Source organism: Aulostomus chinensis, chromosome 18, assembly GCF_037954235.1.
Source record: "Aulostomus chinensis isolate RoL2024-O1b breed Wild chromosome 18, RoL_Achi_v1.0, whole genome shotgun sequence".
In the NCBI taxonomy this organism is placed as follows: domain Eukaryota; kingdom Metazoa; phylum Chordata; class Actinopteri; order Syngnathiformes; family Aulostomidae; genus Aulostomus; species Aulostomus chinensis.
The window spans coordinates 5,716,628-5,730,944 of NC_141337.1; the positions used below are offsets into that span (position 1 = coordinate 5,716,628).

General features: G+C 41.9%; 1 protein-coding gene across 2 annotated transcripts; it reads left to right on the forward strand.

Annotated features, from left to right (window-relative positions):
- Nucleotides 1–42: 42 nt before the first annotated feature.
- On the forward strand, nucleotides 43–14,164 carry tyk2 (tyrosine kinase 2). Of its 2 annotated transcripts, XM_086184214.1 has the most exons (24): nucleotides 43–174; nucleotides 698–869; nucleotides 1,246–1,366; nucleotides 1,478–1,607; nucleotides 1,695–1,858; nucleotides 2,948–3,308; nucleotides 3,394–3,582; nucleotides 3,843–4,000; nucleotides 4,085–4,202; nucleotides 4,301–4,481; nucleotides 5,496–5,605; nucleotides 5,691–5,861; nucleotides 5,950–6,037; nucleotides 6,261–6,388; nucleotides 7,137–7,272; nucleotides 9,694–9,845; nucleotides 9,936–10,086; nucleotides 10,178–10,269; nucleotides 10,347–10,536; nucleotides 10,773–10,891; nucleotides 11,810–11,985; nucleotides 12,345–12,462; nucleotides 12,536–12,646; nucleotides 12,737–14,164. In XM_086184214.1, exons 1-24 carry the CDS (start codon nucleotides 172–174, stop codon nucleotides 12,854–12,856), a joined length of 3,459 nt encoding a protein of 1,152 aa, XP_086040340.1. In that variant the 5' UTR covers nucleotides 43–171; the 3' UTR covers nucleotides 12,857–14,164. The 2 variants fall into 2 exon arrangements, with proteins under 2 accessions (XP_086040340.1, XP_086040341.1); XM_086184215.1 differs by lacking the exons at nucleotides 43–174; nucleotides 698–869; nucleotides 1,246–1,366 and having other exon boundaries at nucleotides 3,148–3,308.
- Nucleotides 14,165–14,317: the final 153 nt, after the last annotated feature.

Sequence of the window (14,317 nt, forward strand, 5' to 3'; positions counted from 1 at the left end):
AGGGGGGGGGGGCGCGGTCACGACGGTTTATAGGAAACGATGGTTTGTTCTCTTTACGTCACACACGCAGTACGAAGGAGATTCGCAGGCGGCCACGGGGGTTGAGACGCCGACGGATAAAACGGCCTGAAGACCACCTCTCATGTCACATTCTCACCAGCTCGCTGTGAAATGGTAAGAAGCTCGACAGGGGGCGAAAAAAAAAAACCCCAACAAAAACAAAACGAAAACAAAAACAAAAACAGGCTGTAATTTTCGCTGAAACGCTCGCCGGGATGTTTACATATTTTTTCTCTCATGCCATCGGAGACACTGGAAAGTAGAGGAGTGAGTTCGGAGGTTTCACTTGATTTTTCCGATTCTGGTGAAAGTGCTGTTGTTATTTTTCGGTTAAGTACTGTGGAGGGTTTTTTTTTTAGGGGGGGTGGTGGTGGTGTAAAGAACAAGTGAAATTACTCCGACACGGACCCGGAAGGCCTTTTTTGATCCGATTACCAGACGTCAATTTCTAAAAGTTGTTTCGAAATGACATAATTTACCCCGTCAACTTGAGCTTACGAATGAACTACAATCACCAGACTGAGCTTCGTCAGTGTAGCACAATTGCTGTGTGTTCATGTATAGTTTCGTCGAATACAACTTGTGTGTGCGTGTGTGTCGCCTCAGTAATTAAATCTTCCCCACCATGTCAATAAAGGGTTGGCCCAAACGTCCAAAGCGGGGGGTATCACCCAGCTTGAGTGACCCTCCTCAGGGTCCGGGTGTCCATGTCGGTCTCTTCTGGAGCCCGGAGGGAGAGCGCTATTTGTCCCACCCAAGCGGAGAGATCTCAGCCGAGGAGCTGTGCATAGCAGCTGCACAGGTTGTAGGTGAGAGTAACAGGTCAGACCCACACCGACATATATTTATATATAGACATATATATATATATATATATATATATATATATATATATATATATATATATATATATATATATATATATATATAAAATTGACTTAGTCTGCCAAAACACATAGTTTTGCCTAAGAAGATCAGGTAATCCTGACTTTTCATGGAGGACTTTTAATTGTAACAGAACAGTGGAATGTAATAGAGTAATCATGAATAATAATGAAAGACAGTAATTAAAGAGAGGGGCAATCATCTGTTATATATATATATTTTATATGTGTGTGTGTGTGTGTGTGTGTGTGTGTGTTAAAACATGGATGTGGTGTAACTTAAAAGTCTCTCCCCCTCCAGGGATAACTCCTCTCTGCCAGGTGTTGTTCGCCCTCTACTGCCCACTGTCACGTTGCTGGTACAGTCCAAACCACATTTTTAGTCCAGACGAGTCCTGCCTGGTTCTTCACTACTGTATGAGGTCAGTTGACGTGAGTGCAACTTGTGTGACCGGGTATATCTTGACCATGTGACTGTGTATATTTGTATATGATATCTTGTGTTTCTCATGTAGCTGTTTTCTCATACCCAGGTTTTACTTTCGGAACTGGCACGGATTGAATAAGAAGACAGCTGTATCCCGCTATGTTCTCCAAAATGGAACAGTCCAGGATGGTGCGCCTCTGCTTGAAATGTCATCACTGGAGTATTTATTCGCCCAGGTGTGTGTTTAAAACAATGATCCTATTCGTATCCATATGCGGTATTCATGATGATGCTAATCTCATTGTTTACCGTGTCTCCAAAAGGCTAAATATGAATTTGTGAATGAAGTGGTGCAAATGGAAGCCATTCAGTCAGAGGAGGATCTCAGTCGCTTCAAAAACGAGAGCTTGGGGATGGCGGTGCTTCACCTCCTGCATCACGCAGTACAGACGAAAAGTACCTTGCAACAAGTTGCAGAAAAGATCAGGTGAGGACTTTGTGGAGAATGTTTTTTCTTGCCTGATCAATGATTGTAATCACTCGCATACCTAAAATAACAACGTTGCTCCTGAATCTCTAAAAACGGAAACAAAAAGGGTTTACAGACAATCTTTTCATCTCAGCCAAGGAGAGCCGTGTTATAACTGAAGTGTCAGTTTGTAAGCAGGACATCCCAAACACCTGAACAAGAGATTTGGTGAAAGATAATATCACAAGGACCATCTGATTGACCTTTGGAGGTGATATGGATCAAATTGTGGATCCTGAAGACGGTCCGAGGCCTCTGGAAGCATAGAGCAGTTATTTTAGGAATAAATCAGAGTGGAATTTTAATCATATGACTTGAGTCCATATGACATGATTGAAAAAAACATTCTAGCTTCTGGAAATGATCTTGATCTCGTCTTCTGAATCTGTGAGTGATGTAATGGTCAGTATCTGCAACGTTGGCGTATATTTTGATATATACTGTTATATATATTTTGAAATCTGGATAGGTGAGATATTTTACTTACAGGCAAGGCAAGGCAATTTTATTTGTAGAGCCTGTTTTCACAAACAGTTTGTCTCAAAGGGCTTCACATGGCATCACAACAACATCCTCTGTCCTCAGACCCTCACATCGACTGAGGAAAAAACTCCATAGAAAACCCTTTTAACAGGGAAAAATCTGAGAAACCTCAGGGTGAGCAGCAGAGGAGGGATCCCTCACCCAGGACGGACAGACGTGCAGTAGATGTTGTTACAGACAAGAAAACAGTTTACAATGCAGAATGTGGGAAACATGGAAATGTTAACAATTGAAGAAGGAAGGGATGTGTGTATAAAGCCTCTATGTTCTGGATTGATGATCTGGAAGATGTATTTTTGGCAGTTGGCAGGAAAATGAATGAATTGAATAAATATACTCTGATTATGGTCTTGATTCATAAATGAAAAAGCCCCCCTTTTTTTTTCTTTGCTGTGTCAGTTTGATCCTCTTCTCTGCTCCCCTTGAATAATTACAGCCTTCTTTAATCTTATTGAATCGCTGGATCTCTTGACACATGCGGGTATCTCTTTTTTTTTTTTCCAGCTTTGAAACCTGCATACCAAAGTCTTTCGCCAAACTCATTTCGGAGTACAAAATTCTAACTAAAATCAGGATCCGACACGAGTTCAAGAAGTTTGTGCGGACCTTCCAGAACACTGTGGATAAAGAATGGATGAGTTCCCAGAAGATAATGTCGAAGTATATTTCTACTCTTGAACACATGGCATCGTGTTTCGGCACAGAAACTTTCCCTGTTTCCCACCTGGAAGTGAGGGAGGATGGAAGTAGCGCTTACACCGACACCATGAATGCCCAGGGTGTCCAGAAAGATTTGGTCAATCTGCCAGCAACACATGAAATACTGGTGTCTGGCATCGAGGGGATCAAGTTTAGGATAGTTCAGGTTTGTCGAAACAATTATACCCATCTTCTGTTGCTATTTTCTGCTCTTTTGCTCTCTCTTTTTTCATTCTATTTCATTATTTCAGCCTCAGGCAAACGGATATTTCAAGAGTGACTACGCGAGTTACAAGAGGAAAAACAAGCGGCAGTCCAGCCAGCCAATGAGAGCAGCTACGCCCAATAATTGGACTCCTTTCTGTGATTTCCCTGAAATAACTCATATCACCATCAATGGAGCTAATGTGTGCATTATCACTCAGGACAGTAACGACATGGTGAGTGCTCTTGTTTGATGTCAAAGCAGTTAGTGTGATGCATTAGTCTAATATGTGGTAGCTCTTCTACCCGTCGGATCCTTTTCAAACTGTCTGAATATAGAGCACGCATATATTCCTGCATTGTAGTTTATTCTCCAATTCTATATGTGTGTGTGACTATCAGAGCTTTTTCTAGCTGAAGGCATTTTATGTTTTGAATTTGTATGGGACTGTAGGTGGGAGATCTGATTGTAAGCTAGCTGTGTTTGTGTATGTAGGAGGTTCAGATGAACTCCAGCGATGAGGCTCGTTCCTTCATCTCCCTCCTAGATGGGTACTATCGGTTGACTGCAGACGCCCACCACTATCTTTGTCATGAAGTGGCTCCCCCAAGGGTAGTGCTGAGTGAAGCAAATGGACTGCATGGGCCTATGCAGTGAGTTAATTTCCCCTAACACATGCACATACAAATATGCACCAGCTATTTAGTAACGGTGTCACATCTGTGGTGTGTTTCCAGCGATGGTTTTGTGCTACAAATGCTGAAGAAGGAGGCAGTGGAAGAGGGCGCTTTCATTGTCCGCTGGAGTGTTGTCAACTATCACCACATCATCCTTGTTGTCCTAAACAAAAGCGATGTAAGTCGACACCCATACTCGTCTGTGGGAAATACTGAGGTGCAGCCATGGTGAACATTTTCAGCTATGCGTATTGTGTATGTATTTTTGGCTCATAGAACGGATCAATGTCAAGCCACAAGCAGTTTCGTATCCAGCAGAAGGGGTCAGTGTTCTGTCTGGATGGCTGGGACAGAGAATTCTCCAGTGTGAAGGAACTCACAGAGAGCCTCAAGTCCTTCGTGCTGAAGTCTGGTTCAGAAAGCTATACTGTCAAAAAGTGCTGTTTGCCAAAACGAGGTTTGTGTTTACTGGAAAACTCAGACACTCCACTTAAACATTCTTCCAGTGTACTTTGGTTTTCTGTGACTTAAAGGCATAGGGATTTTTGGAAGTGAGGTTGCATGAGCAAGTCCATCCACAGTAAAGGTCTCACCTTCATTGGTGTGGTTCAGCACTACTTTGGTGCAGAGGAGCCGAGTGCAGCAGCATTCTGTCCCTCAGCGTCGTACTGCAGTAGATGGGGTCACACAAAAGAATTATTTTATCCACCAAGTGAGCATCCACCTATAAAAAAGGTATCAGTTTACATCTATGCAACATGTACACAAACATTTTCACAGTTTTTCTTATTGCCATTAGAAACCCCCCTTTTTAAAATCCACATGTTTCAACTGGGGTGGCACGGCGGTGCAAGTGGTTAGCACGGTCTTTCTGTGTGGAGTCTCCATGTTCTCCCTGTTCCTGTGTGGGTTCTCTCTGGTACTCCAGCTTCCTCCCACAGTCCAAAGACATCAAGAGGGGACGAGGCTGATTGATACTCTAAATTGACCGTAGGTGAGACTGTGAGTGTGAATGGTTGTCTGTCTCTATGTGTTGGTCCTGTGATGGACTGGTGACCGGTCCAGGGTGAACCCCGCCTCTCGCCTGAAGGCAGCTGGGATAGGCTCCACCCCCCCCGTGACCCTTAACAGGATAAGTGGTAGAAAATGGATGGATGGATGTTTCAACTGTAGAACTTTTTAATGTTCCTGAGGCTACTGCTTATTGTGTTACACTGTAGTGTTTTTCTACTCAAACAGTTGATCTGCAATGCTGCATGTGACAGTGTTTTTCCTGCAAACCCAGCCCACAGCAGTACGGTACTGAGCGTCAGAGCGTCCTTGCTCTTGGCTTCTCTGCACAGAAGACATGTTACGACCCTCACTATGGATGTCTAGCTCATACCATTTGAAACTATCTCAACTATCCCTTTCATATCCATCTTTTGGGATATTTGGTTCTTAACAAAGGTTTGGGTCTATTTTAATGCAGAACCTTCCAACCTTCTTGTGAAGAGGCAAAGTGTTACTCAGACAGACTCCTTTCCCAAGAACACACCAGATATATGCTTCCTCTGGATAAAGGACAAAGAGATCACACAGGTGATGAGAACAAACCACCACCTTCACATGACCACTGGACATCCTGTTCTTTGACTGATGTGCTGGGTGTTGTTTTTATGAACAGGAACAGCATTTGGGTCGAGGAACCAGAACTAACATCTACTCAGGACGTCTGCGAGTGCAAGGCCAGAGAGGGAGGGATGAGGATAACGAGTTCAACAACAACTTCGCTGACCTTAAAGGGATCCGAGTGGTTCTCAAGATTTTAGACCAGAACCATAATGATATCGCTCTGGTAAGATAAAAGTTAGTTTTTGAAGTGAAACAGACATGAAAGGCTGTGTTTGATTTCTGTCGTTTTAATGTTCCTTCCTATGTTTTAGGCATTTTTTGAAACAGCAAGTCTCATGAGTCAAGTGTCTCACCGTCACATGGTGTTTTTGCACGGCGTGTCCATTAAAGGATCTGAACGTAAGAGCAATCACTCTGCGCCTTCGCAAACTCACTTGTACTTTTACATGTGTGAGTTCCTGCTTATACTTCCTCATGTCAAGGGAGTCAAATGCATGATTCAAGGATGAAGTGAAAGAAGAAATGAAACCAAACTTATTACTCACCCTGATTGTTTTCTTTTCAACATTGTTTGTGTGTTTATCTTAGACTGAACCTCTCAGACTTGTTCTTCCTTTTACAGACATTATGGTCGAGGAGTTTGTGGAATTTGGGCCATTGGATGTTTTCCTTCACAAAGAAAAGGCATCAGTGACTCCTTCGTGGAAATTCATTGTTGCCAGACAACTCGCAACCGCTCTCAATTACCTCGTGAGTTCAATGCTACTTCAGAGTTTTGCACAGGCTGTTTTCCGGCAGTGTTAAACTTAAAAAAAAAAAAACCGCTTATTTGTGTACCTTTCTGTTCTTTGTGTGAGCTTTTGGTCACTGAGACCCACAGAGACTAGCTTACCTCTAGTTAGCTTAGTGCAAAGAATGGTCGTGTTAAGTGCTTGCGTTCTTAATCAAAAGTCTCCAAAATAGATGTTGGCTACATTAATATATTCAGGGTTGTGCGTAATTTTCATAAGAAAATAAGTATTTATAATTAGGAAAATTTTTAATTCTAGAATTATACACGAATGTAACTTCTTTCCAGCCACCCATTACCTATCGCTATGCTAAGCAAAGTAGCGGCCAGCAGGTCTCTGTGGGTCTCAGCTTCCTATTGCACACACAGATAAGAGAAGGGTATCTGTTGTCTTATGTGGCTCTGGGCAGCACGAGAAGCAAGTGTACTTGCCCAAAAGATGGCATATTACTTTAAAATCAAGTTTATCCAGCTGCTCCAGACCAGGAACCAACATTTAGAATGAGTGAAGTAGTGTATGGTTCACTGTTGCACAGCTCTCTAACTGGACACCAAGTGTATTTTTAAAACGAGCAGATGCGCGCTCGTAAGCGATGATACGTATCTTAATCTTGATAAGTCCTGTAAGTGAAGTTCATTCAGTCTCATGTTTATCTACTAATTCTACAGTCTGCATAAATAACACCGGCAGCATTTGCTCCATTGTAGGAGACTAAACGACTTGTTCATGGAAATGTCTGCGCCAAGAACATTCTGGTGGCAAGGCGTGGGCTGGAGAATGGCACTTCTCCGTTTGTCAAGCTGAGTGACCCAGGAATTTCACTGAATATCCTTTCCCGGAAAGGTCGGTATCAAAAACCTATTTCACTCCACTTTGCAAATCAGTTTCAGATGTCTTCTATCAGGGCTAGTATTGCTTAGGATTTCCTGAATTGAGGTGATTCGGATTCACAAGGTCCCGCTTTGATGGAACTTATTATTAGTCTTCATATACAGCATCAGGGCAATGTATCAAATAGAACTTGTTCACATCACTTTCATTTGATGGCATTCTCTAGACACATGCATGCATACGCAGTTAAAATCCCATGAATACAGATATGCAAACAGACAAAATGACACATCCAGCTTTGGCAAGTTGAGGCAGCGCTCCCTGCTGAACAAGGGGAAGTTGCAACATCATACTTTGCCGATGCACACATCAGGGATAGAAACTTTACTCATATGTAGGAAAGTAGGCGTAGCGTGGATTCAGCATATTAACAAGTTAATATTAACAAGTCCCTGCAAGTGTTTATATATATATATAAAACTATATATATATATATAACTTTATTGAAAGAGAGTCTTTGGAGAGCATTTCTGGGTTTCACAGATTTTTTGGGGGGTATTTCTACAGTATCTCACCTCTAATTTGCCTGTCTTGGATATGGCTTTGCTTTTGTCCAGCTCTCATCTGTCATCATATCTTTTAAATTTAAAATGCAGCCAGATATCTGCCTCAGGCTTGTTTTTTTTTCAATGGAGCAGTTATATTTTGAGTTTTGTTTCTCTCAGGTGGACTGATTTAGTTATGCATGATTAAAGCCCCTTTCACACTGCACCAAAAACGCAGGTCAACACGGGTTTTTCGTCACTCTGAAAGGGTCGACTCCCCAAGCGACCCGGGTGTTTAGCAGCTCGGTTCGGTTCGCCTGCAGTGTGAAAAAGGCAACCCGCGTCGTCTCCGGTTTCACGCAACCTTCCTGTCGCATCCTGATTTTGTCACTGTGCCACCTGTCAGGCTTCGCCTGTAGTTTCTTCGGCTCCCTTCCAGACGAGCCAAAAACTCCATCCTCCTTCGCTGCATTGGCGCTCGGACATTTTCCAGTCTTCGCCGAGTTTGTATGCTTTGCAAAAGAGACGACATTGCAATGAAGGCAACGACAATGCTAACGTTCGACTCGGCAACGTCCATGTTGACGTTTGTTTACCTCACAGTGTTCTGGCGCGCGTTTATGTGAAATGATGACGTAGTCAGCACGATGACGTACAAGAGAGAAAAACACAGGCACACAGCCCTCACTGCTGGAGCTCAGACCCGGGTCTTCTGGAAGCTTGAAAGCGCCCTAGTGGTGAGCGTTGACACGCGTTTTTCAGTGTGAAAAGGGTAAAACACAGAGGACACAGGAAGTGCAATATTTTAAAGTATTGAACTGAGGATTTCATGAATTAACACTGAATCTTTCAAATGAAGATATAAAAATACAACCACATTCTCTCTTCTGTTCACTGTTCTGAGTTTTCTCAGTGTTTTAATCAGATTAAGGAAGTAGTAAACCTCATTCAGATGCACTTCCTGTCATTTTTCCACTTGTCTTGCAGTTGTCTTTGACAATGTTTCACAAACACTACAGGAGGAGAATAACCTTTTCTGGGCTTTCTAACTCATGTTATGTGGAGTCTATTAACAAGGTGACCCACAGAGAAGAAGAGCATGACTGAAGTTGTTTGTTTTGCAATGAAAGGTTTGTTGTAAATGGTGAACTTAGAGCAAAACTATCAGTAACTCTTAAAAACATGTTTTGTGGTTGAAAATGTGATGGGAAACCTAAACCCTAATTTCCAAATTCAAATATTTTTCTTGCATTTAAGCAGGCACCTCTTCACCTCTGCTTAACGCCTGCAGAAGGCCCATCTAAATATCAATATTTTAAATGTTTTTGTCAAAAAAGTAAGAATCGTGTGAAAATCACAATCTCAACTGATTTACATTTTAGCAAGAATCGTGCAGACCTTCCGCTAATATGCCAGTGAGGAGAACATTCAACAGACACAAATTGCCAGCGTCTTGCACTGAATGTATTCAGTTAATTCATGCAAAAAATATTCTTTACATTTTGTTTTAACACTGCAACTTCCCTGGACATGCGGCACCCGCAGGAGTCGGCAAACAAAACATGTAGATTTGAAAATAAAACCTTCAAATTAAAAATGAAGATTTGGCCGGTACCTTTTTGCTCACATATCTTTTTTACTTACATACTCTTACTTACTTATCTTTTTCATTGCAGTGATGCTAGTTTTGCTCTCTGATCAAGTTTCTTATAAAATACTTATTCTTTTAAAGATCACAAATGTAACTCTATTTATCCATTCACTACTGAGAAAATAGGTATTTTCATGTTGAATAAAATCTAGTATTTGAACATGAGCACAACGAACATTTCTCTTTTGCTTTTGCATAAATCTTTAGCATTTTTACGAGCGCTGTTCTACTTTGCAGAGCGTTTAGAGCGCATCCCGTGGATTGCTCCCGAATGCATCAACAGTAATTCACCCATTGGCAGTGCTGCAGACCAGTGGAGCTTCGGTGTCACGCTGCTAGAAATCTGCAACAATGGTGATCTTCCCATGAGAGGCAGCACATTGTCGGAGGTAGGCGCTCACCGCAGCTGTAAGTGTTCATCTGCATATTTCAACCCTTTGTCCTCTAATTGTAACACCAGACCCCTCTCCCCTTAACAGAAAGAGCACTTTTATGAGCAAAGAGGCCGTTTAGCTGTACCGTCCTCCCAGGAACTGGCCAGCTTCATCAACATGTGTTTGACCTATGAGCCTTCTGACAGGCCTTCATTCCTCTGTGTGCTCAGAGAACTCACAAAGTTCATGGTCAAAAGTGGGTTATTTACTTAATTTTCCTTTTTTTTTTTTCTACTGTTATGGATTTGATGAACTTTTTTTTTTTTCCTTTTCCCTTCTGTGCCTAGATCCTGATATATCCCCCAGTGAAACGCTCCCTCCCACAGACCCCAGCGTGTACCATATACGCCACCTGAGAAAGATACGGGTCTTAGGAGAGGTGGGCTCTGATACCACTGCAGTGTCCTTTAATGTGTATGTGAATGAGGCGTTCGTTGCTCATTGCTCTGTCTTTAGGGTAATTTTGGAAAGGTGACTCTTTACACGTATGACCCGTTCAACGATGGGACAGGAGAACACGTGGCGGTGAAGACTTTGAAAGAAGAGAATGGCCAGTTGTCTGAGGGCTGGCTGAAGGAGATCGAGATCCTGAAGTCCCTCAATCACAACAACATTGTCAAGTACAAGGGCTGCTGCACTGAAATGGGTGGGTGCTCTGATTCCATCACTACCTGCCTTTTAACAGTGCTCTGTAGGCAATTCAGGGACATGATTTTTGGCCTCTGCTATTTCTCTGTAAACATTGTGCAACACGATGTCCATTGCGTGCCATTATGTTGAATTTTTAACACAGCCACTTCAGCACAGGTAAAAGCAACAGACTCTTCTTTGAAAAATTATGGCCATAGGAGGATAAATCAAGGTGTGATTGTCTATTGACAGGAGGACAAGTGGTGCAGCTGATAATGGAGTACCTGCCTCTGGGGAGTCTGATCAGCTACCTTCCCAAACATAAACTTGACATGTCGCAGTGCCTTCTGTTTGCTCAGCAGATCTGTCAAGTGAGTTTTGGTGCTTTTCCAATCAGTGTTTCTTGTCTGTTTCCTTTCAGTCTAACCATATCTGCAAAAACGTAGATCTCTAATGAAATCAGGTCGGAGGGCAGCAGCCCTACAGGCGCAGTCACCATCACACATGTCTAGAGGCCCAGAAGTGATGACTCATCTTGTATAAGTCTATAGTTTGTTTGCTTTGGTTTTTTTTTTAAGGAAAATGACCCGACCTTTGATCAAAATGTACATCTCGTTATCACAAATAATAATTTTCCTCTCCGTGGCCACACAGAGGCTCTGTACTTGCATGCTTTGTTTGATTTGCTTTCTATTTTAGCTGACTGTTCAACAGGCTGTGGCGCTTCATTGAATTCATAACCTGAAATGTTAACCTCCTGAGGTAGCCATGTTGGATTATTGAATTTTTACAAGATCTTTAATATCGCTCACATAATCCATAAAGGTATGAGATTTTATTTTTTTCACTGGCAGGCGGGAAGGGATGGTTGACGAATGGTGTGAGGATGAGCTGTTATATTCAGCTGATACCCCTGGCTAAGGCGGCAACTGACCCTGTCTAGTTTTATCTCTGCTGCTGTGTGTAAGCTGCCGTATCAGATTATGTTATCTGTATTTGTAGTTCTTTATTTATTCTTCTACAGTACATTAACTCCTGCACAAATTGAAATTGCCTAAGGTAGTTAAAACATCGCTCGAATTTTTAATTTTCACTTTGCAGCACCACGTTCATTTGTTCTGGCGCTATCTTACGCTGTGGTGTCTCCCTTCAACCAGGAGAATCTCCACCAAGAAATCATTTTTCTCCAGTGTTGTTTCTCATCACCTCACTTCCTTGCTTACTCACACCATAATCATGCCTCGGTTCAATAATTGTATTGATTTTTTTTTTTAATTACTATTTGAAAGGGGATGGAGTATTTGCATATTAGCAAGCGTTACATCCATCGAGACCTTGCTGCCCGGAATATCCTGGTGGAAAATGATTGTTTGGTCAAGATCGGAGACTTTGGCCTGACGAAACGCGTCCCCGAAGGAAAGCTGTACTATCGCGCTCGTGAAGACGGGGCCAGTCCAGTGTTCTGGTGAGTTCTTGCAACACTCTGAGGAGCCCTCCAGGAGGGCTCAGTGAATGGAAGCGAAAGCACGTTCGTTCTCAAAAGACATCTTATAGAAGCACTGAAGATAAAGTGAAAATGTAGTGTAGAGACACAGTAGTTTAAGGGGACTGTGACTGTTTCCTTGCTTTTCAGCAGTCGAAAAATTGATAAATGAGCAGACGGACCATATTAGTATGTTTGGTGCACTGTCAAACCAATGTGAGGCTCGTTTGACTAGTTGAAGAGTTGGAACACCTCTTTTTGTGTCATTTACAGAAATTCTTCACGATGGATTAAGTGGAGTTTTATTTTTGACACTAAACAGCATCATTTGTACATTACAGGTATGCCATTGAGTGCCTCAAAGACTACAAATTTTCCTTTTCCTCTGACATGTGGTCTTTTGGCGTTACATTGTATGAGATCCTGACCCGCTGTGACCCTCGTCAAAACCCTCCAACGGTATGTCATCACTGGCCTTGTATATTGTGCTCAAACCTTGAAATGTTTAGGCTAAATTGTTTGTGTGTTGTAGAAATTCTATGAAATGATGGGGCCAGCCAAGGGAATGATGACGGTGGCAGTGCTCATCAGTTTGTTGGAGAAGCAGCTGCGTTTGCCTACTCCCAGAGAATGCCCCCATGAGGTGAAGAACATAAAACCAAATAGAGGGCTTGTTGGTGTCATGTGGTGCTTGAGGTATTCTTTTGTTCATTTCTTTATTCTACAATAACAGGTGAGGATTGTGATGGAGCAGTGTTGGGCCGCCGATCCTTCGCAACGTCCATCTTTCACTGTGCTGGTTGAGAAGTTCAAGAACATCCGTCAAGCATACGAAGTTCAGTTTAGAGACTAACTTTCAGAGGCTCACATTTGCTGATCGGTGAAGATTTGCTGAGGAATGCAGATCAACATGAGTCATCACTTTACTACGATGTCACCCTGAAATTACAGGGTCACCATGAATGGGTGTCCATCCATCCATCCCATTTTCTACTGCTTATCCTGTTAAGGGTCATGGGGGGGCTGGAGCCTATCCCAGCAGCCTTCAGGCGAGTGGCGGGGTTCACCCTGGACAGGTCGCCAGTCCATCACAGGGCCAACACACACAGACAGACAACCATTCACACTCGCAGTCACGCCTACAGTCAATTTAGAGAATCAATCAGCCTCGTCTGAATGGGTGTCCGACCATTCAAATGCTGTCTGCCTCCATTTATATTGGCTTCTTTAACCTCTCGTGATATTTACATTATAATAAACTGAATGTGTGTTTTGTTGTAAATGGCTGATATATTGATTGTCATGGGAGGGACAAAAAAAAGGGCCTCAGGCAGTCAGCTGAAATGTGTCTACATGTCTTTTAAAGTTACAGGTTTGCATATATCACTTTAAATCGTGTCACTTTTGGAGGTTACTATCTATCATGTTTCTTTCTTTTTTTTTTTTGCATTTTCAGATGTTGGTTAACCAAATTTTGTATAAGCCAAAAGATCATAAACCTAATAACCTGCTACCTAGTTTGTACTTGAGCTGTTGAGGGGAAGCTAAATGAGGTGCATGTTTTCACCCATCTGAAGAACCATGCTGCACAAACCTGGTCTCCTCACACTGTCTCTACGGTCCCATTAGGTCCTGAAGGCTCTTCTGAAGCTTTTGCCACGTGCTCCTCAAAGGGAAATACAAGGACTAAATTTGTTGTTTATTTGATTGTTGTTAATTTTGGGAAAACCAGTGGTGTCATCATCAGCTGAGTCTACAAGGAGGCATTAAAGAATTATTCGAGCAAAATATGTGGAGATGAGTGACGATATCAGCACGTCATCGGTATCAGTAACAGGACCTGTTTTATTGCTGATATTCATACCCACCCAGTTTTGCTACAACCTCTTTTTGTTTTTTGTTTGTTTGTTTTTTTGCCCATAAAGAAACGATATATGTACTTTTCCAGATGTTTTGGATATACAGATATATTTTTTCAAATTAACAATGTTTACATGTGTTTTTCAGTATGTACAAAATTTGAATGCTTAAAGATTTTTTTTTCTACATAGATAAAATTGACGTTGGGAAATATTAACTCTTGGCCAATTTAGATGTAAATATTTTAGATATTGTGGAAAATTATAATGTTGTGCATCCCTGAAAATAAATACGTTTACACAAAACACTTCGTATCGATTGTAATTAAGTATTTAAGTTGTTGTAGCTGCAGCTTAGGCCTAGATTTCAAGTAATGATATTATATGTCGTATAAATCTAGATAATTTTACTTAGTTTGCATGTAACTGTAGGTTTTTGGCTGTGGATTTAAACC